The sequence below is a fragment of the Lutjanus erythropterus genome, chromosome 8 (genome assembly GCF_056507025.1).
Source record: "Lutjanus erythropterus isolate fLutEry1 chromosome 8, fLutEry1.hap2, whole genome shotgun sequence".
NCBI lineage: Eukaryota > Metazoa > Chordata > Actinopteri > Lutjaniformes > Lutjanidae > Lutjanus > Lutjanus erythropterus.
This window is the reverse complement of record NC_139324.1, coordinates 29,322,021-29,346,103: the sequence shown is the minus strand read 5'-3', so window position 1 is coordinate 29,346,103 and position 24,083 is coordinate 29,322,021. Positions and strand designations below refer to the sequence as shown.

At 39.4% G+C, this 24,083-nt stretch overlaps 1 protein-coding gene across 1 annotated transcript in view; it reads left to right on the top strand.

The window, feature by feature from the left end:
* slc4a10b (solute carrier family 4 member 10b) overlaps positions 1–24,083 on the top strand; it is a 42,918-nt gene that overhangs the window by 13,655 nt on the left and 5,180 nt on the right. The window contains exons 3-21 of the mRNA XM_084725212.1: positions 33–114; positions 4,092–4,244; positions 4,364–4,499; positions 4,990–5,150; positions 5,595–5,780; positions 7,972–8,060; positions 12,246–12,403; positions 12,557–12,644; positions 13,325–13,471; positions 13,589–13,692; positions 15,246–15,420; positions 15,587–15,720; positions 16,664–16,909; positions 17,355–17,460; positions 17,865–18,026; positions 19,946–20,059; positions 20,143–20,304; positions 21,767–22,018; positions 22,611–22,679. Of these exons, the coding sequence (XP_084581338.1) occupies positions 33–114; positions 4,092–4,244; positions 4,364–4,499; positions 4,990–5,150; positions 5,595–5,780; positions 7,972–8,060; positions 12,246–12,403; positions 12,557–12,644; positions 13,325–13,471; positions 13,589–13,692; positions 15,246–15,420; positions 15,587–15,720; positions 16,664–16,909; positions 17,355–17,460; positions 17,865–18,026; positions 19,946–20,059; positions 20,143–20,304; positions 21,767–22,018; positions 22,611–22,679 (2,724 nt within the window). The remainder of the gene's footprint in view (positions 1–32; positions 115–4,091; positions 4,245–4,363; positions 4,500–4,989; positions 5,151–5,594; positions 5,781–7,971; positions 8,061–12,245; positions 12,404–12,556; positions 12,645–13,324; positions 13,472–13,588; positions 13,693–15,245; positions 15,421–15,586; positions 15,721–16,663; positions 16,910–17,354; positions 17,461–17,864; positions 18,027–19,945; positions 20,060–20,142; positions 20,305–21,766; positions 22,019–22,610; positions 22,680–24,083) is intronic.

Below are 24,083 nucleotides of genomic sequence, written 5' to 3'. Positions count from 1 at the left end.
TGTGCGTCTGTTTGTCACCATGTGTCCAACAGAGGAGTGATGACGAGGCCGTGGTGGACAGAGGAGGAACACGATGCCAGCAGGGAACCAACTTTGAGAAGGAGGATCTCGAAGGTACATACACAGATAGTGAATGCATCTGGAATACAAAAAGCTTCAAGCAGTGAAAAGCTGCTGCAGCGGAATCCGCCTACTCTGTCTTTCTGTCCTCGCAACTGCTGCTTTCCTCTTGACAGCTTTTTCATAGTTAAGAAGATAAGAGCAGAGTGGGAGGCAGAAAACTGTGGGTGAGCTGAGTTCGCATCCGTAATTTCATAACCACTGAAAAACATGGACAATCAAAACAAAGATACAAACAGTATGATTGAGTAACTTTGGGTAACAAAAGGCCAGCAGCTTTGTATCTGAAGACAGATAACAATACACTGTTTTTCAGCTTTAACTTTTCAGTCAAATTAAAAGGCTTCTGCTTTTTAGGTTTCCAAGATACTGCAGTAATTTCTCAAATACTAAAAAGCAGATAGACTTAACGTGCATCATGAAACTAAGTACATTGCCTCAGCAGGTTTTAAGATATTAGATGACACTCAACTCAACTGAGCTTTAAACCTTAAAGGAGCAATATGTGACTGCATGTCCAAAAATGCCCTGACGGTGTATTAAATAGGTTAAAATCCTATTTAGTATATGATCTTTGGTTGAGGTGAGTTGTTTACCCCCACCCCCTCCTCCCAGACTTGAGGAAGCTCAGGCAGGCTGCAGGAACACTGCAGGATTGCAAGATGAACACCACCTTATAATTTGACAATAACAAGTGAGGATGCATCCTCCACTGTAAGTTGAGGAGCTGTTTATAACTGTCACTTGTCGGTCAGTGTGAAGCTAAGCCCGTTATCCTAAACACAAAAGCCGAATGCTATGAAAATATACATTCTGGAGATGTAGTTCAATGACTACCTGCCTTCTGCCTGCCAGACTCCATTAACATATTCTTCAATTTAACTGTTATAAACATCTATAGCAGACTCATCAGGTTCCCTGGCTAACTGCTGCCTTTTATGACAATGAATTACAAGATAACAAGCATGTGTGCACTGCAGAACCAACAGAATCATCCATATCCGCATCATGATGTATCTAAGAATCAATGTTTTCTCCCACCACTAGCACTTATTTGACTGGCACTGAAATGTCATGTAGATTTGTTTCATCAAAGACACAAGCTATGCAGCACAGTACACAAAATAAGCACAAGCAGAAACACCAGCTAGGTCAGCATAGTGTTTAACTACATATATTTAAACATTACAGTTGGTGCTGAAAATGACAACAATTTTAAAAAGTGCTGATTTTACATTAGGGCACAATTAATTGCAATAAAACTGCAATACGGCCAAGTGCGATATTCAAATCGTAGAACCAGAACCAAATCGCAATTTTCTGAAAAAGGAAAAATGAAAGAGAAAACAGCATTATAATGAGGTACTGTGGTGCTGCATAGATGACCTGGCCTAAAAATCTTTGTTCTCCAGATGAAAGAAAACATGTTTGTTTGGTACAGACCTCAATAAATATCACATCATCATGTGAACATAAAAATTGTAATGCAAAACTGATCATTTCCACTAATCATATCGTATAGTGCAATCACAATGGCAATCGCAATCACAATTTCAGTCAAAATAATCACAATATGACTTTTTTACCGAATTGTACAGCCCTATTTTACATATCTCTGCCAACTGCCAGTTGTCTACCTGGACATGACCGTAGTTGTTTGTGTGACGTTGCAGTGATTCAGTTTATATCAAAGAAAGCCACAAAATATAACATAAAATCTTTTAAGTAAGCTTTTGAGCTTTTAAGATGCTGCAAAACATGATCATTCCTTTGAGGCATGTAAGTAGTTGTGAAAAAGATTCTACTGCGTATGGCATTTCTTTTAAGAAAGCAACTATATTAAACTCAAGCTGATTTGACCTAATAAATTTTAAAAAGGTTTGTGTGCCAGTAATTTGTGCTTAACTGGCAATAATCGGAATAACATCCTACAAGCTTGCATTTAAATATTTTAAAATACCAAAGAGGAAATTAAATAATTACTTCTGTGATGCCTATACGCAGCATTTTTGGCATAGCTGTTCCAGTCATTCTGCAGAGCACTGTGTGTACTGTACAGTATGGTGTTGACTGAACCTTCTTGTCATACTGCAGTTAGCTGAGTGGGCTGACTTACGAGTACAAACACAGACCGGTTCACTCTGTCTTTCGCTTTCTCTCACGCTGTCTCATAACCTGCACAAGCTTGGACACACACACATACACAGTTGTGCAAGGCATTTAAAAGGAAATAAGAATGGGTAAATGAACTAACACTACACAAATACAGGCCCTGAGTATATGCATAGTAATTTATGTACAAGCAACAGTAGGTACAAACATCATTATTAGGTAACTACAACATAACAGTTTACACATCATGTAATTGAACTGTAAATTCACACTTTGTTGTAGCCATTTGCACTTACATCATGCAACGTGCTTTCTTGTCTTGACTGCATGAGAAGTATCTATATATAGATACTATACTACCCTATATCCTCACTAGATCACACTGTAATTTCATGCCATACAAATGTGTATTTGTATCAGCTTACTTATCCTCAGTACACTGCAACTTTTTAACATTTTTCATTCAAAATTATACACACCTGCTGACTAAAAATACTATTTAGGTCCCCCCCCCCCCCCCCAAACTGGTTTATTTTATTTCATTTGAACACAGCCTGATTAATGTATTAACTGTTTGTGAGGAAAAATAACTAACTCGGGTTCTTATATCCCAAACATGAAGTTGACACATTCAGCATTTATGTGAATAGACCAAAAAGACGCCATACTTAACTGACGATGAGATGGTTATTTATGATGTAGACTGTATCCTTAAGGACCTCACATGGTTGTGGGGGTTCACAATTCTTTTAAAAACTTTTTTTTGACTGCAAAACAACTACCAACTCCTTATTCTTAACCTGGCCAGTAGGGGCTGTAAGTTATCGACAACTGCTTCACTAAAAACGGGCTGCTAGTCAGCTGTGGCTCAAAACCTGACATCCATACAAAAGTTTCATTTCATCTTAAACCGGAGCACCTGCAGATTGAGTCCATACTTTATTTGTTATGATCCACAAAAGTTAGGCACAATACCAGATGAATAAATCCCTGTTTTGTTAGCTTCGCCGCCATCTCCATCTAGACGGTTGCCTTACTGGAGTGTTCATGGTCCAAGATGAGACATGCAAACTTAACTATAAAAGCAACTGTAATTCGCCTAATTATGAACTGATTTCCATGAAATTTGGTTTGTCATAAGCCTGAGAAACTGAACATGATAGAGGTTATTTGTTTAAATTAAATTCAGTTACTGGGGGTGATCTAGTCACCTCTATGCCAAAACATTAACCTTCTGAATAGCCACAATTTCCACTGGGACTTGCAGGCTCTGACCAACATCAGGTATAATATTCAGAATTTCAGCTTTTGTGAGTTTCTCCAAAAATGTAGACGTCTATATCTATTATATTTTTGTAAGGCCACTGGGAAGTTTAGACTCATCATCCTGTTAATTGTTTGTTAAGTTTAAACAACTAGGTGAACCCAGGACACTTGGTTACAATACCAATACACTACACAGAACAAAATGTCACCTCTGGAAAACCCTTCAATAACCTTATTTTTATGTTGGCAGGGTACCTCTGGTAATATTTCTGTAAGCTGTAAAGTTGGTATTAATTTAATGCTCAGTGTGGCATAGTATATTATACAGCAGCATTAATCTGTATATATTTACACATTTGCATCTGTGATGCACTTCATCAGATAAAAATACCCAGGATGCTGCAGAAACCCATCATAAATACAGTAATATAAAGCTTAATGGAGTAACACAAAGACAGAGTGCTAAACCATGATCACTGAAATCATAATGATTATCTGTAAAGCTTCTGAAAGCGTACGCACACACAAACACACACACAGACAGGCACGTTGCAGTTGATCCCTGTTCTAACCAGTGTGGGATGTGTCTACAGGCCACAGGACTCTCTACATTGGGGTCCACGTTCCCTTGGGCAGTACCAGGCACCGCAGCCACCGCAGGCGCCATCACCATGGAAACAAACACAAGAAGAGGAGCAGTGACCGGGCCCCCACCTTGGTGGAGGGCAGAGAGTCTCCTCTTTATGGTACTGGCTACAATCATGGATGTGCATGCATTATAGCGCAGAAAATTGTTTATTATTGTTATTTATTATCTCTTACTATTCAGTTTGAATCACTAAGTGCAGTTCCTTGTGTTTCCCAGACACTCCGTCCCAGAGAGTGCAGTTCCTGCTGGGCAATGACGACGATGAGGAGCATATTCCTCATGACCTCTTCACAGAGATGGATGAAATCTGTGTGAGGGACGGAGATGATTCTGATTGGAGGGAAAGTGCCAGGTACTGTCAGACTGTCATGACATCAACGTACCATCTACACACAGTCATGACCTACATGTCATTAGTGAAAGCTCTGATTGAATGGACCGTCCGTGCCCGTGATCCCACTTACACTGATGAAAGATGTAGCTGTGTGTCGAATGTTTGTGTTCCCAATACATTAAGTAATTGCAATTCACTGGTGTAATTATTTGGGGAATTAACTTTCTGTTACTTTCTTTCTTTGATAAATGTCGATTTATTTAACAGATGAATTATGGTCTTCTGTTAAAATGGCAAATTAGACATATTTTATTTATAGTGATACCCTGATGGGAGGCAATAAGGATGTGGAGCAAATGAGTAAAACTGAGAAAGAGATATTCAAGCTATGTTTGTGAGGAGAGAGGCACCCAGAATGCATGAGTGTTGTTATTGCAGCTAGAACAGATGGCCCGCCAGTTTGCCGTCTGCTGGCCTCTCCTGACTGGTGCTCAAACTCCTGTTACAGGTGGCTGAAGTTCGAGGAGGATGTTGAGGACGGAGGAGAGCGATGGAGCAAACCCTACGTGGCCACTTTGTCTCTGCACAGCCTGTTTGAGCTGCGAAGCTGCATCATCAACAGCACCGTGCTGCTCGACATGAGGGCGAATACCATTGAAGAGATTGCAGGTAACTACTGTAGTGAGAGGTAGTGTTTTTGTTTTACTGAACTGTATCTAGTTCATTATAATACATCTGTGAGAGCAAAACGCCAAATAATTAGCTAGCTAACGACTGATATAGATTAGCTAGCTAGTTATCTAGTGTATTGCTAACATTAGCCATCAGATGGAACTAGCTAGCGAATGATTGATGTAGCCTATATTAACTAGCTAGCTAGCGTTTTGCTAGCTTTAGCCAACTTTAGGCGGACCGTATGTCACTTTTACAGGTCCCCCATCAAGACATTTTACTTGTCCTCATTTTTTTGTTTTCTTTTCAACATAGACAAGCTTAGCACTTGACATATCTAGCGAGACAAGACAGAAACCGGAGAGTAGAAAGAAAGTTGGACAAAAGTCTCGGCTACAACCAAAAAAAGCGCATCAACTAGCGTGTCCGTGTCCACTTTAGACATGGTCCTGGACCACCAGGAGTTGTACTCACCACTGGGAGACGAGCTCAGAAAGAAAGTGCGTGAAACCCTCCTGAAGCAGCACCACCACCAGAACCAAAAGAAGCTGGCTAACCGCCTGCCGATCGTGCGCTCCCTGGCTGACATGGGTCGACGGGCGTCGGAGCTCCACCTGGACAAGAACGGTGAGAAAACCGAGCGCCTGCGATACCGTCCACTTTTGTAGTGGTTCCCAACTTGGGTGTCTGGGAGAGGGGTTCCCAAACTTTTTCAACTCAAGACCTAAAAAGCAATTCAGTGTCTCAGCCCATGTACATTTATAAACTCAAAAAGAACACAACAAAACATGAATTTAAAATTTATATTAAGTGTATTTATTTCATGCTTAAAGTAAATCACAGCAATAATCAAATTTGCTGGGTTAAGTTTCTCACAACCTCATAACAAACTTGCGCTGTCCACTGAAATTTTACCAAGCTTTTAATTTGAAGTGGATACAGGGAGTGCTGAGTTTGTATTGACAGGATAATGCAGCAACTTTAACAAGACAACCCCAATTCCAAAAAAGGTGTGTGTGTGTAAAATGTAAATTAAAAACAGCTCATGTGAGACTGACTGACACAAAGTGGAAAAAGTGTGCTGTGGTCTGACGAGTCCACATTTCCGATTGATTTTAGAAAACGTGGATGTTGTGTCCTCCGGGCTAAAGTGGAAAACAACCATCCAGATTTGTAATTTCAAAAGCCAGCATATGTGATGGTATTGTCGTATGTTAGTGGCATCATGGATAATCAGATCTGTGAAGGCTTTGCTTGTTCCAGAAGGACAATGCCTAGACACATTCTGCACATTACAACAGTGTGTCTCCGTAGTAAAAGAGTTCAGGTACTAGACTGACTTGCCCGCAGTGCAGACCTCTCTTCCTATTAAAATGTATTATGAAGCGTAAAATACAACAACAGAGGCCCTGGACTGTTGAGCACCTGAAGTCATATTTCAAGCAAGAATGAGAAGAATTTCACTTTCAAAACTTAAACAACTAGTGTGCTCAGTTCCCAAACTCTTAGTGTTCTGAAAAGAGAAGGTGACGTATCACAGAGGTAAACATGCCCCTATCGCAACTTTTTTGGAATGTGTTGCAGGCATTAAATTCAGTATGTATTTACTAAAAAACCCAATAAAGTTAATCAGTTTGATCATTAAATATATTATCTTTGTACTGTATTCAGCTGAATTCAATTTACATTTTACACAGTGTCCCAACTTTTTGGAATTGGGGTTGCATATGCAAACTGTGAGAAGGAGGAAGTAGGGATAGACCTTGAGGGGTCGCAAGGAAAAAAATGTTGGAAACCACTGCTTTACTGGATTCTGTAATAAATCTGGTCAGTAGTATTTTACTGTGGATGCAATATGTCTATGTATCTTTTTAGCATATGGTCTTAAGTTGCATATGTTCCCATCTTTTCCTTATTCCTGATTCTATCCAACACCCACCATCTGCCCACCCACCTGCCACAGCCCCACTGCACTCAACAGGTGCTGGTTTATCCAGTATGCCCTTGTCCCTTCACCAGCCTTTACTTAAATAACATATTGCAGAGGGGAGCGTTCTCGTGATTTGTGTTGATGCTGGCAACTCAAAATTGGGTTACTTTTGTTGGGTTGAAGTTGCTGACATAAGATTAAAAAACAACGCTCCAAAGTACACTCTATAAATATACACATTTGTTTTCTGTTGATCTTCACAGTACAAGAACCATTTGGTTGAATTTTGGGCTAAATTTAGTCCAGGACAGGCTTGTAATTGGAAGCATTACTTGCCTATATCATTGCCAGCGACATTTTATAAGCTGCGGCTTTGCCAACACTCCACATGACAAAATTAGTTATGCAGAAGACACACCAAACTGTTTGTTAAATCATTTTCTAGTTTACCAGAATGGCACATCATGAGCAATTTAATTTCATTGGTGTGGCATTTTCAAGCTAATTTCAAAGCAACAATCTCTGATAAGCTCCACATCATGCTTTGTGAGCATATTAAACACTATAATTAGTGTTAATTTTTGACCCTGTTGTTTAATGCATACAGAAATTAGGCCAGACCTGTCAGGCAGCTTGTAATCATGTTAATGGGAGCCTGGATTTTTTTGAGGAAACAACAGTGATGAAAATCTGGGTTGTTTCATGCACAACTGCACCGGTAAAAGCTGACCTCTGATCTGATCTGGATGTCATTCTCACTCTTGGTTTCCTGTCCAGAGATATTCTGTTTGCTTTGTCAGTGTCGTCATTTTTAGTGAAATCATCAGCAGCCAAAATGTTGAGAAGCTTTTGGAATTGATTCATAAATCTCCTGTCTGGATTATCCAGGTCAGATGTCGGCCTCGCAGTCTCACTTAGCGGGCGCAGACGGGAAAGGGGACGCCAGTAGGGAGAACAGTTCTGTGGACTTCAGTAAGGTATAGTACACACACTGTTTACTGGCACTGTATAATACATACAGTACTGTGTTTCTCAAGTTATGTGCATAGTGTCAGAAGATATGCATACTATGCAGGATTTTCCTAAAAACAATGTAAATATTCATATAACAAATCATATCTAAGTCATTACTTAAGGCCTATTAGACATATGTGGTGGTGTCTGTGTCTGCATAGACCCTGCCCTCTGCCTGTATTTTCTTATTTTCTTATATTTTGCTGTCTTGTGGGCATTTCTGTGCTGCAGCCTCTGGGCAGAGGTGTGTAGTCCCCAGCTAATACAGCATGCAGGTTTTGAGATTTGAAAACGTAGCAACCATCGGTTACATTGCTGCCTCTGTCTGTCTCCTCTGCTCTTTGTCTGTGAGAGCTGCAGAGAGAACTACACACACACACACACACACACACACACACACACACACACACACACACACACACACACAGGCTGCATTCAGCTGCAGAAATGCTTTAGGATGTAATTGCCGTGAAACAGAAAATGACTTTATATCTCGGATTCACTGCTTTAGTCTCGCTAACGTCGCTCCCTCGCTTCACTCACTCTCTACCTCTCTCATTCGGCAAAGGGCCAACTTTGAGTGGTGCATTTGCAATCAACCCTGCATATTCTACCTTTAAGTATTTACATTGTTGCTGAAGTGTAATTTTTATTAAAAGTATATCATATTGGATGAATATGAGCTGTCTGTTGTTTATGTGTGTTTCAGACAATGAACAGGTGGTTATTGTTGGCATTTCTAATGTAAAGGTTATTGTTCTAGCAAGGTAACACTTAGCTGCTGAGAGGACTAATGTAGGGAGATATGTCTGACATGCTATGTCCAAACAAAGAGCATGACTCTGTTACTGTGTACTGGTTATTTATTATAAACACACAAGAAAACACTTTTCCCTCACAAGATGCTCTGCGATGTTGTAGTAAAAACTGGATGAAAAATATAGTGGTCAACCGAAAATAACTGCTCTCTACACACCTCCTCTGTTAGAAACAAAACTGATAACAAGGAGGTATGCAGCTGATATTAGTAATCAGCCATTACTGCTACGACACACACACCCTGCCACCGGTGACTGAGTGCAACCCAAATACATCCTCCTGCAGTCATGTAGTGAGGGATTAGGATTATAACCATGCAAAGTAAGTATAAAAGTCATTCAGCACTGATGATAGCCACATGATAGCCACACACAGCAAAGACAAAGATAAATCCTGCGTAATGTATATGCATTTAACCTTTTGTTAAGGTCAGTATTTGAAGGGTTTCATGTGCTTGTGTGTCCTTTTCACTGATACGTTTATAAAATGTGCTCTACTTACGTATGATCTGTTGAACTGAATGTATGGAATCATCCATAGTGGCCTTTGTCCTGTACAGCTTGCAAATTATACATCTGTGAACATGACAGCAGCAGTTTCAAATTATTTGGCATGTTATAATTTACAGGTTTTTTTTCAATTGCTAACATGCATGCATCAAAACTGGAGTCGCATTGTCAAAACTTTTCACACAGTCGGTGAAACAGAAGTCTTTGTGGACCAAACTGTGAATCATTTTCCATTGTTTTCACACAGTATTCATTTAGTGACCACATTTTCCAAAATCCACTAACTCTTTTCTCATTCGTACTCGACTTGCAAAACACCATATTTTGCTGCACATTTTTCAAAAGCTAACACGCTATTTTCAAAACAAAAACACATTGAAACAGAATGATGACAAAATCTGTTCATTATTGACTTATTATTTATAATAAAATGAAATAATGCTCATTCCAAACACAGCTGATTGCAACTTCGGCTGAAAAGCCTGATGTCTTGTGTCCAGTAGTTTGTAGTATTCTCGTTATTAAACAGACAAACCGAGGTGGTAATTAATACATACGACATGTATGTATATTTTATTCTCAGGTTATTTAAATATTCTCAAATTTTTGCGTTTGTTTAGTCAGCTTACCTTAGTATGACTTATTATCTGTTAAGAGGTTTTTTATGGTATTTGTTATTACTTCATCACTATATCTGCTGCATGCCTCTGATTGTTTTTATATTTTAACTGTGCTTTATTTCTGTGTATCTGTGTTGTATTTCTATGTGTTGGACCCCAGGAAGACTACTACATCCATATGCTCCTAATTAGGTTCTTCAACTAAACATAAACATAAACATGCTTGTCAGTAATGCAGACTCTATGAAACATTTTGAAAAAGTGTCCTCAGTCCTGACCGATGCTGTTAGCAACTGAACACCCCTACCAAAAAAAATAATCACTATTACCTGTGAGGCTCCAGCAGCACTACACCAGTGTTTATGTAAATCACGACCCATCAGTGTATAAAAAAAATAATCTTTTGGATGATTCTGAACAGCCGCCCCGGAGCTATATGAACTCAGTGAAGGAACAAATAACACTCCAGTCAACACTTGTCAACTCTACATAATTATCGCTGAAAAATCAACACCTTTAATATTCCAAAAGATTCTGTACAATGCAGTGTCACTGCATCAAAGAGTGGGAAGCAAATATAGCTGCTGTGAGAGTATCACATTCAGGGTCAGCTTTTACACACTTTTAGGCATCGTAGTTGTGGGAAATGAAAGGTGCCTAATGAGTTATGCAACAGATCAAACTAGCATCCATATTTTAACAATCTTTTGTGATATTTTATTTTAACCTGTAACTTATTTGAATGTCACGTCCTATGACACGAAAAGCTAGGAGAGTCAGATTGTATTTAGACAGACCGTTTAATTTTGAGTTTAATGTGAGGATAAAATAGTAACTTTTTCATGAAAAGCACTTTCAAACATGAATGATCATTTTTAACTTTTAACAGCTTAGATAATAAACTAATATGGTGTCAAGGTCTTACATATGATACCCTCAGTAGGCGATTTGTTAGATCCACAACTAAACTGACACAAAGGTAAAAGCAGATGTGGGAGGATCATGGAGATGTGTTCACCCCAGTGTCCCCCAATAAATCACAGCACTATAGTGTCGGGCCAGTCAATGTGTGTAGTGTGCGTCTCTGGGAAACACTTAATCACAGCTTAGTTATTGATGTTACAGAGTAAATGTAATGTGCCATTTGTACCTGTAGATTGAAGCAAATCAGAAAAGAGTCTCAGTGATGGTGTAACTTAAGTTTTTACTGTGAAAAAATATGTCCCAACCATAAAACACCTGGTTTTAGAGAGGACTTTGGTTTGACAGCCTGCCAACTTGAAAGGCTGCCAGGAGCAGAGGGTATTTTAACGTTAATAAAAACGTTAACAAAGGTAAAAGAATCCTGAATACAGCATAAAATAAGCTAGGACGTGGGGCTAAAGCCGACCTGTTTTCTGCTTCTGTCAGCTCACTGTAAACGTTCATGTAAGCACAACGTCAATTTCGTACGGTGAAATCAAGTGCTGTAGTGCTGGCCCAGTCAAAATGTGTATGAGCATGTCTGTTGCAAACACTTCATCACAGGTTAGTTAATCATAATACTGAGTAAATAACGTGTGCTGCTCGTACTTGTAGATCGAAATGAATCAGAACAGAGTCTTAGTGATGGTGAAACTAATGGGTTTTTTTTTCTGAAAATATGTCCCCACCTTAAAACACTTGCTTTTAGGATGGAGTTTGGTTTAGCAGTGTGCCCACTTGAAAGACCACTGGGAGCAGAAGGTAATTTAATAATTTACATAGCTTGAGCTGGCGCGCCCTCTTATAATGGCTAGGCAACATTATTTCATACACCAGGGCACTTCATTATGCTTTACAGGGTAATGCAAATACAGCAACGATAAAAGAACCTTGTAAACAGCGTCATGTAACACAGGAAGTTGGGCTAAAACCGACCTGTTTTCTCTTTCTTGCAGCTACTTGTAAAAGTTCACCCACTGCCACCATCACTCCCCCGACTGTCCCCCTCCAAGTGTAAATGAGAGCGATGTGTGCCGTTGAATTTTAACTGCTACTTCAGCACCAGCACCATAATATCAATTTATCAGTTAGGCTACTGATATTTCAGAGCCATGGTTGGGGCCATAGATTATAACTTTCACAGGCAGATTGACTGTCAGATTCACCTAACTTTCCCTGGAGCCTCTCTGCTAACCCACTGGATACTACTGACACTGTACTCTGTGTCCTCTTTTAGATAGACCTTCATTTCATGAAGAAGATCCCAGCAGGGGCCGAGGCGTGTAACGTCTTGGTGGGAGAGCTGGAATTTCTGAACAAGCCGGTGGTGGCGTTTGTCCGTCTTTCACCGGCGGTCCTGCTCAACGGGCTGGCAGAAGTCCCCATCGCCACGAGGTTAACTGCAAGCTGATACATATAAATCTGCTATAAATATCTCTTATTTACCCAGCTGATCCCTGTCTCGCATTTTGTAAACATGCATCTAAGTTAGTTCTGATTTAGATTTGATTTGACAATGGATTAAAAAATATTTGTGTTTGCCTTTAGGTTTCTGTTCATTCTTTTAGGGCCCTTAGGTAGAGGGCCTCAGTATCATGAGATTGGAAGGTCCATTGCAACACTTATGACAGATGAGGTAAGAATTTACTGAAGAACTCGTTACCATATTAGTGTCCTCTAGGGTTTATTTATTAATATTTTGAAAAGGGTGAATTGTTTGGAATGTTAACCAGATGTCATAGTCAGATTTACTGCAGGCACTTTGCATAAATTCACAGTCCAGCAGAACTCAACAAATTCCTGAAGTGATGGAACATTTCTCAGCATGAAACACAGCTGAGAGCTTTTATGACATGCTTTTGGCGATTAGTCAGCCCTCATGTCCTCCTTTTTGTCTGGGATTTAGGCTGCCATCTATCATCACTGAGGCAAAGATGGGCTTTGACAAAGTCCAACTTTGTTCTACACTCTCTGGAATGAGTAGATTCGATGAAACTGCATTTTGTATAAGGGAGAACTGTGAGTGGGTGGTTAACACTGCTGCTTCGTAGTGGGGAGGTCCTAAGTTTGAATATCCTACCCTTGGCTCTGCCTGTGTTTGTATAGTATGTTCTGCACATGTTTACATGGGGTTAAAGTGTGAATGTGCCTGTCTGTTCTATCACAGTTGAATTTGGCAGACATTCCTGCATTCAAATATCCATGAATCTTAGGGATGTCAGATGCGATGGGAGTGGTGAGGGCTGCACGTACAGAGCAGCCGCAGCGTGTGCACTGAACTGCACGGATTCAAGGTTTGAGTTTTCATGTTTCCAGGTTTTCCATGATGTTGCCTATAAAGCTAAAGACCGTAACGACCTGATTGCTGGGATTGATGAATTCCTCGATCAAGTGACAGTCCTGCCTCCAGGAGAGTGGGACCCGTCCATACGGATAGAGCCACCAAAAAATGTACCTTCGCAGGTTAGCGGGAATGGCTGGTTGCCTCCTTTCTTCTTTTTCTCAGATTTCTGTAACAATGAGACACATAAATTTGTACCTGAAAAATTACCTGACTGCTGTGAATTGCTTGTTTAACAGGAGAAGAGGAAGAAAAGTAACATTTTACCAAATGGATTAGTTGAGGGTGAGGAGCCAGAGGAGGACAGTGGACACGGGGGTCCAGAACTGCAGCGCACTGGAAGGTCAATCACAAAGGGGGAGCATGTGCAGTGTTTGTGTTTAAAGTGAAATCTGATCACCTGTAGAAAAGCATAATGTCTTTACACAGAGCTGAAGATATGTTATTTTGAATAGTGCCTCTGTGGATATACAATACAATACTGTCGCAGTACAGCATGCAGCCTACTGGCTACACTCACTTCTTTGTTGCAGATAATTTATTTATAACTGCTACTCAGCCTCCAGAGCTTCACAGCACACTACATTTATTTTGTAATGTGTTGTAATATATTAAGAAGAACTCAGAGGGAATCTGTAGTACAATAAAATATATGATATACAGTGTTATTCCTGAAAATCTTCAAATATTTATCTAATAAAATGCTGAGATAGGATACAAAATAATGCCTGAGATGTGGAAGAACTTTATTTAAAATAATGACCAAATGGATGTCTTTCCTTGTCATACATTTTTTTTTCTTAGATGTACACTGACTTTTCCAAAATCAAACCAGTAAAGTGAAAGATATCACTTTTCTACCAAACATACACTGTAATGTTGATTTGCTGTTTGTGGGTAAACTTGGTCTGCGGTTGTAGTTATAAAGTGGTTTCCATAGAAACATACTGCCTTTCTATTTGCAGCTAGACTTTTCTATCATAGGGGCCCATCACTCTAAGACAGGGTTGCACCAACAAGGATTCATTTTTAAACCTGATGGTTTAACTTTAAAATATGTTGCACCAAATGTTAAATTATCTTAAAATTTAGAAATGCTAAATTTGAACCCTTCTTCAAACCTCAGTTTAGTCAATACTCTAAATTTAATACTGTTGCACAAAACTTCAAAATCCAGTTTAAAGTGTTATCAAGTGTTAACTTTAACTTACCGTTGAGGATGTTTAACTTTAAAAATGGCTGCCTTTTTGAGGTGGATTGAGCAAAATAATTAAATTCCTTGAAGAGAGTTATGGGACTGACTCAGTGGAGTTGAATTTTAAGATGTGTGTCTTCTTTCTTTCACTGCAGGTGATCTGTCTGCCAAGCAATCATGAGTGGGCAAACTTTTCAGCCAGCTAGCAAACAATTTTAACATTTTGTTAACTTTTTAGTGACTGTAGCGAGCAGAAAATATTTTGGGGGCTTTTTAGCTACGATAGCTAGCAAACATTTTAACATTTTTTAAAGAATACAGAGCAGCCGAAAGTTAACAGTCCTCGCCTGCCTTTTATATTCACCAAGACAGAGATTAGTTTTTAATTGTGCAACGGAGGCCTGTTTAATTTTTAATCTGGTTTTACGTATTTTAAACTTAGTTTTGCTAAACTCTGGTTCTAACTAATCTTAGTTTAAATTCATCTTTGTTGGTGCAACCTAGTCTAAGAGCTGAACATCGCAAAGAAGACAATGAAGGGAAAAGCTAGCAAGCTAGGGAGAAGGAAAAAAAACAGAGAGCATATCTGTGAAAATTAAAATCACTTTATATTTCTGTTTAAAAATGTTGGTTGGGTATTTGTTGTAAACATTTCATGTGTAAATAGATGATGTGTGACAGATTTCCTTTGACATTTCCAGGTGGTTTGGTGGTCTCTTTCTTGACATCAAGCGCAAGGCCCCCCACTACCTGTCCGACTACACTGACGCTTTCAGTTTACAGTGTGTAGCCTCTTTCCTCTTCCTCTACTGTGCCTGCATGTCCCCCGTCATCACCTTTGGAGGACTACTGGGCGAGGCAACAGAAGGACGCATAGTAAGTCCCATGTCCTTTTCCTCTAAACGTTGACGGTGTTCTGCCAAGAGTAGATGCACGCTGTACGAGCCTTTCAGTGCATTAAACTAGACACCAGTTGTAGTTCAATATGATATTTTTTTTTAAATATCCACCGATAATCCCTCTGTCCTTTCCCATTCTCTAGAGTGCAATTGAGTCGCTGTTCGGAGCCTCGCTGACTGGAATAGCCTACTCTCTGTTTGCTGGGCAGCCCCTCACCATTCTGGGCAGCACAGGGCCGGTGCTCGTGTTCGAAAAGATATTGTTCAAATTCTGCAAGTACGTTTTATTTTTATGTGACTGTACACTTTAATCATCTCACTAAATGACCACTGACATTAATCTACACATTATGTAATTTTGCGATTACATTGTCTGACGTTTATCAGCTTGCTGTGGGATAAGTTCTGCAGGAACGGATGAACCATCTCTCAAACATCTGGCCTCCTATACACCATTAAATGCTCTGAATGTATAGACAAAAGAGCATTTCATTTCACTCTGATAATCACTTCCTCCAATCCACCACATTACAAGCAGTAAATAATCAATATATGATGTGGTTTGATCTCAGATACTGTAAGTCACATAGCGGTGGTGGACTCCTGAGGATCAGGGGAAAGAAAACAAACCCAAAAGGTCACCAGCTGGGCACCCGTCCGCCAAACATCGTCTTGTATTTATGGTGAAAAAGTTCCATGCGGGTAGAGGTCAACTAGTTTTCTAACATGTAGGGCAGATGATAATGCATTGGATTGCATTTTATCCACTGGAAGGGCACTCTAGAGGGCACTTTATCATGTTTTGTACACCTAGAAGGTCACTTTAGAAGAACACTTTATCACATTTTGTCAGGTTTTGTCCATTAGAAGGTCACTCTAAAGGGCACTTTTTCACATTTTGTCCATCAGGAGGGAACTTTAGAAGGCACTTCATCATGTTTTGTCTAGTAGAAGGGAACTCTAGAAGGCACATTCTCACATTTTGTCCACCCAAGGGGCACTTTTTCACATTTTGTCCATTGGAAGGGCACCCTAGAATTCACTTCATTACATTGTTCCTGCTAAAGGGGAACTCTAGAGGGCACTATATCACGTTTCATCCACCGGAAGGACACTCTAGCGGGTACGTTATTAGGTTTTGTCCACTAGATGAGCACTCTAAAGGGCACTTTATTACATTGTCTTCCATAGTGATGTTTTCCCCTTTCATCTCCACACAGGGAATATGGCTTGTCCTATTTGTCCCTGAGAACCTGCATCGGTCTGTGGACAGCTTTCCTCTGCATCATGCTCGTGGCCACAGACGCCAGTTCCCTCGTATGTTACATCACGCGATTCACAGAGGAAGCCTTCGCCTCGCTCATCTGCATCATCTTCATCTACGAGGCCTTGGAGAAACTCATCCACCTTGGAGACCACTATCCCTTCAACAAGAACAACAACCTGGAGAAACTCACCATGTACTCGTACGTGGACGCACAAGATATCATCCATTCTTGAGAAGTGGGACAAATCACACCCTAAATAAATAAATAAAATAATCACTACCAATACTCTAATTACTTTTTTGTTTTTGTTAAAATGTGTTCTTTAAGGATGAATATATGAGAATATATTTTTTCATATATATATCTATATACATACATATATACATATATATATATATATATACATACATATATACATATATATATATATATATATATATATATATATATATATATATATATATATATATATATATATATATATATATATATACATAACTCACATAATAATATGCTGTTTAAAGTAGTGGGGAAAAAATGATAATTACATTAAGTACAATTTAAGTACATTTCTTGGAGGTACTGTAAATCCCTGACAGATGAGGGATTATTTAGTCACCCAGATGTTCATGTGCTTCCACAGATGTTCATGCGTTGAGCCTTCTGACCCCACCAATGCCACCCTGAAGTATTGGGAGCTCAACAATGTCACTGCCTCAGAAATCTACTGGGAAGCACTGGAGGTCAAGGTGTGTACTAACCTCCCTGATTTATGTAACAAAAAAACAGTAGAACCATGTGGTAAAAGTTAAAAATAAAAAATAATCTGTTGGTCGGTCATGGTGGTTTTATGTATGTACACAGTCTGTAGGAGATATTTACTTCCACAAAGACAGACTGGAACAGATACATTTAGGTTTTCCACCTTAAAGTGGCAAGCTCTCCCAGATGGAGGAAGCTGAACAGAGGAGATTAAGGGCATGTGGCCTGGATTATATTGGATTATTCATTGCAAATCACTATAAAAGCTAAATTTTTGTACTCAGTGAAGTTTTTTTGTGGACATGGATGCTCATAAACCTGGGAGTCTGCCGATGCTGATGCTAATCATATGATAAGTATAAATTACCGCCCCCCCAACCTGTTGTTGCAGGCCTGTATTGACAAACGCGGGGAGTTTGTGGGCAGCGCCTGCGGCCCCAGTGGACCCTACGTTCCTGATGTCCTCTTCTGGTGTGTCATTCTCTTCTTTTCCACCGTCTTCATGTCTGCCTTCCTTAAGGATTTCAAGTTCAGCAATTACTTTCCCACAAAGGTACGACTCTTCATTCATTATCAATGCATTAGAGTGATCCAAGCATGAAGACAAAGATGCTGCAGCTGCTGAAAGTGGCTTTGGTTATGTAGCATAGTGCACTGGTACACTCTAGTGGACAAATATAGGTACTGAAAATGATGAATCCTGTGACCTTTTTGTTTGTGTGTTTTTTCTCCATCCAGATGGGGGCTGTAACATGTGGAAAATGTAATATAGGTGACTTTTACGTAGACAGAACATTTGCATCTTTGCTGCAGCTGCCCTGGAATTATTTGTTCCATCAGAAATTATATATAAGTATACTGTTAAAAAAAAAAAAATCAAAGCGCACCTCAAGCACTGCAGTAGTTTTTTTTTTAAAGATTATTTTTTGGGCTTTTTGCCTTTATTATGATAGGACAGCTGAAGATATGACAGGAAAGGGGGCAGAGAGAGAGGGGATGACATGCAGCAAATGGTCCACAAGCAGGACTCGCTGCTGCAGAGGACCGACAGCATCAATACACGTTGCACACGCTCTGCCAACTGAGCTATAGAGGTTTTTGAGTTTTGAGCCAAACTCAAACTCTTACGTTTTGAAATTAACTTTAAAAAGTTTTGTTGACCCGTAGTCTTTCATTAAAATAATTTACTTTTCTGCTTTAGATAAAATTGAATCTTTGAGTTTTATAAACTTAAAAAAAAAAAAAAAAATCAAAACTTAGTCACAGTGAGCTGTGAATCTGATTTGTCTTTATTATACTTATTTTTTTAAGTGCTTGAAAAATTAAATAGGTTTAATTGAAAATATTAAGGGTGGCACGGTGGTGCAGTGGTTAGCACTGCCGCCTCACAGCAAGAAGGTCCTGAGTTTGATTCCCCAGCTCCCCGGCTGGGGCAGGGCCTTTTTGTGCGGAGTTTGCATGTTCTCCCCGTGTCTGCGTGGGTTCTCCGGCTTCCTCCCACAGTCCAAAGACATGCATGCTAGGTTAATTGGTGACTCTAAATTGCCCGTAGGTGTGAATGTGAGTGTGAGTGGTTGTCTGTCTATGTGTCAGCCCTGTGATGAACTGGCGACTTGTCCAGAGTGAACCCCGCCTCTCGCCCAATGTCAGCTGGGAGAGGCTCCAGTAGCCCGCGACCCTTACGGAATAAGCAGTTACAGAAAATGAATGAATGAAAATATTAAAAGTTCAGCATTTACATATTCTTTTTTCTTTTTCCTTTTTTTTAATACAGTGTTTTTAGTGTCTAAAATTCAAAGCTTTAAGGTTATCTAAAGAAGAAAAGTAAATTATCTCAACAAAAGATCAGAGTTGCAGATTACTCTATTCCAAGGAAAAAAGGTACATAGCATATTTCCAGAGTTGTCTCTCTTGTGTGAAAAATGTAAGTCAGAGGAGGACAGTTTACTTACTACTGAAATAATGTCTTGTCTTTTTGTCAAAGGTACTCAGTGTGAAAATAGACCCAGACCCAATTTTAGTATGTTTGGGGATATAAAAATATGCGGTACACAGTACACCTTTTTATAAAGCATGTGTGTATGTGTATATTTTTTTCTGATCAGAGGAAAAAATGAGAGACAGTAGAGAGAGATAATATAGTGATGTGGAAATGGCATAAAAAGAATGAAAAGAATGTTCATTTTTGCACAAATTACTTAATTTATTGATAGTCTGAATTAGGTTGCAATGGTTTGTTATTTTAAAAAAGTAGATTCCCAGGGAAAAAGTTTGGGAAACACCAGAATAGGGGTCTCATGTTTTTTTTTTCTTTGTTTATTTTTTATATATAGGAAGCATGTTTTTCCAATATTTTGATATTATGTTTGAAAGTGCTGAAACATTTGAAACCTTTTGTTTGTGATTACATTGGGTAAAATAAATGAAACTGGGTGATTTAGGGGCATTTCTATATTTTTTGTTCTCTATCAGGTGAGGTCCATCATCAGTGACTTTGCTGTTTTCTTCACCATCCTGACCATGGTTTTAGTCGACTATAGCTTAGGGATCCCCTCTCCAAAACTAAAGGTTCCCAGCGTGTTCAAGGTGAGCCAGTAACATCCTACTTATTCGTCACGCTACTAATTATATCTAACAACAGCAACCTTTTTTTTTTTATTATTAATCAGCCGACCAGAGATGATCGAGGCTGGTTCATTAACCCACTGGGGCCAAACCCCTGGTGGACTGCAGTCGTCACGGTGGTTCCAGCTCTGCTTTGTACCATCCTCATCTTCATGGACCAACAGATCACAGCTGTCATCATCAACAGGAAGGAACACAAACTCAAGGTATTTTCTTCTCCAAACATTTGCAGACTGCGTTTAATAAAACAGCTTGTGTAGCGTCGTGGTGACGTGCTGATTTTAATTCAGCATGTCCTTTTTTTTAAATATTGTTTTTATTGACATATTTTAATAACAACATATAAAACACAGATCACAAATCCATTGAGTTCAACAACAGAGATGGGATTTGATGAGATTTTATTGATGCCGATGCCATCATCAATTCTGCTTAGTTAGTTCTGATTCCTTTTTTGATTCCTGGTTGATTTTTTGTGTGGAAATAACAGTTTAACTATCTCTGAGTCTGAACACACTGTAGAGGAATGTTTTAGAATATTTTTTTTTCAATTAGATTTTCTTCGTCAAAGAAAAAAAATCTTCTAAGAATGCCTGCATGATGTTAATGCTAATTTGGAAGGGAGTAGAGTGAGCGGGTCAGTATAGAGAAATGAACCCTAACAGGGTGATGCTTGAATCACCCTAAAGAGGTGAACACGAAATGAGGGGGGCGTTCAAGTGGACTCATCTCGTAAACACGGTAAACACGGTAAACACGATCCAAGACTGTTGCTTAAATCACAAATACATGGCATTTCTGAACTTTAAGCCCATATTGTGTAAAAAGATGTTTCAGCATGTTGCTGCTGTTTCCGCCCACGCTCGAAATGATCATTTTACAGACACTACAATGAGCCCTGTTGTCATCTTTCTTTGTGAAATAAAGTCACACCGTGGACTGTGTCTTCCTCTCCGCCATGACTTCTCCCTGTTTCAAGTTACCAGCAGCATTTCCAGCAGGAAGAATTTGAAACCACCGTTTTAAAATGCAGAAAAACAAAGGGTCTCATAAGCTCTGAGGCGCATGATTCTGATGGATCAGACAGTTTCTAACCAGTTCTCAGTGGTTCTGGTTTTAGATTCCCATCTCTATTCGTCATAGCCACACATGAAAGACACAAAAGCTCCAAACAGTGCATATGATCCATGTGAAATTATTCAAGTCTGTGCAAAAGACATTCAGAGATTTTCTTCAAAACACAGTACACTTTACAAAATAGTTCCTGGAAACATGAAAATACTGATAACTATCTGGTACTGAACTGGAGTTAGACTGTTCTTCGGGATTTCTGTGTTCAGAATTTCTTGGGCAGACCTGAAATGTGGCTTGTTGATGCACTGGAGCCACATGTCCCCGAACACTATATATGCCCCACAAAATTACTCCAAACAGCACTGCCCCAGTGCGGTGCAGTTCAGCCAGATTGAGTCTAGATATCGCAAACATGGACCCCAAGATTCGCCCCATTTATGTTGACATTTGATTGCAGTTTCTCCGTGTGAATAACCAAAACAAGTTATTGCAGTCAAATTCTGAAGCACAGTGGAGTTGACGTCTTCCAGTCAAGTGCTTTAGGATTGCTCAACTTAAACTTTATTTACTTGTTTTTTACTTCCCCTCCTTCAGAAAGGCTGTGGGTATCATCTGGACCTGTTCATGGTGGGTGTGATGCTCGGTGTGTGCTCTTTGATGGGTCTGCCCTGGTTCGTGGCAGCCACCGTCCTCTCCATCACCCACGTCAACAGTCTGAAGCTCGAGTCCGAGTGCTCGGCTCCCGGGGAGCAGCCCAAGTTTCTCGGCATCAGAGAGCAACGCTTCACCGGCCTCATGATCTTCACCCTCATGGGCTGCTCTGTCTTCATGACATCCATGCTGAAGGTCAGACGCGTCTGTCTCTTTTTGTTATTTGTGCATTTTGACTTGTGTACAGTTATTATTGAGTGTCACAGGCTCTGAAATGTACTCGCAGTATAAAAGTAAAAAGTCCTGCTACGTCTTCTACGTTGTTTTGATTTTGTTACGTCATTTTTGTCTAGTTATGTTGTTTTTATCTTTCGTATTATTTTCATTTTGCTACATTGTTTTCATAATATATATTTTTATGTTTTCATCTTTTTACGTCTGTTGTGTGTGACATGCACTAACGGATACACCAAGGATTTGTTTGGCAGCGTGCTATTCTTCCATCCATTTAAGCTGAAATTAGGCTTAATGGTGGGAAAGTGGTGCACAATAATACAGAATTAATTTATCCCCTCAAATGCATTAACACTAAAATAATGAGCTGAGCCTGTTTTGAAAATGTAAGTGGTAGAAAATTCAGATATTTGTGTAAAGTATTTGTACTTAGTTACTTTCCACCTGTGCCCATTAAGTACGTTTAAGTTCATTTAGTACAGTATATGTGCTGAAGTAGACCTGTTACTGACATACATAGTAGTTCTGACATAACACTTTTACTGTTCTTCAGTTCATTCCTATGCCCGTGTTGTATGGAGTATTCTTGTACATGGGAGCATCTTCTCTCAAAGGCATCCAGGTAAAAGCATTTTCATTTTACTGCATGTAAATTATCTTTTTTTCACTCACATTAACGTGTGTCACTACATGAAGAAGCCTTATGTAGCCCTAAACGACTGACTCTACTATTGTTTGTGGTCTTGTTTAGCTAAATGTAACTAACTGATGTTGAAAGTTAATTGCTTCACAATTGTTTGGTTTCTCAGTCTTAATGCTCAGAAAAGGCGAGAAAGAAGTAGTCTGCTCTCTCTAAATTTAAATGTAATTATCACGTACTTGCAGAATTACTTTTGTAAATATGCCTCTTTTTTAGATTATCTGCATGGCTGAGATTAGACACAGTTGGTCTGTACGGTTAAGTTTTAATTTGTAGACACTCCGAATAATCTGTGTAGACTGTTAATTCTCACCAAGCCATGAAAGGGAATCGCCTCCATATTGTCTGGCTGCCCAGATAAAACGTGTTAATTGGCCTCTAGTGTGTTCCCAGCATTTACAGAACACCTGACTGTTGTTTAATTGCCGTTTACTTCTTATTTGCTTGACTTTGAAGTTCTTTCTATTATTATGCTTTCTATTTAAATTTAAATTAAGACAAATACTTTTGGACTTTTGCACAGGTGTCCTTCTGTGCTTTCCAGGAGCCCCCAGCCTATTGTAATAACACATCCAGCAGACCCAGCAACTTTTAGCTTGATAGATGTTGGAATTTGTCCAGCGAGTCACTAATGATTGCTGTTTGATGCTGGAGAGGCTGGGAGAAGTTTTTTTTTTGACTGCCAAAAATATAGCTTTAAAGATGCTAAAAAGACACAGAATTGGATGACAATTCTCTGTGGGTTTGACATGTATAGGAGACATTTTATATTACTTGTGCATAGGCTGTTGTAACCTTTCTCAAAATGTGCATTATGATGAGATAACTTTAAGTGTCTCTGTATTTTTTGTGATAATGTATCAAATGACAATGAACAAAAGGGCTGCTTGCAGTAATTAAGCTGCAGAGAACTGACACCTGAATCTGCAGCTCCACTTGGCTTTATGAAGGTTTATAGCGAGTTTCATTGTTTAGCTGTGCAGCTGCAGCTTTATTGTTTTGGTTCACTCTCATTGCTCTCATAGTGTTGTTTTCTGCTGCAGCAGGCAGCTGTTTTCAGTGAAGAAGCTCTAACAACCCTCTGTACGCTACTTGCTCAGCATCAAATTGCAGACAGACACAGTTAGCAACCAGCTGGTGAACATAATGTGGAATTAAGTAGGTAAAGAGACAGATATTTCCCTCAGGAGTTGGTAGTGGCCAAAAACAGAGATAGAGGATATTGGACTTACATTCATCAAGTGGACACAAACAGCTCCAAATCAATGATAATGTTGCTCTGTAACTACTGGATGTGCAACTGGTTGCTAACAAGTTTGCCATATC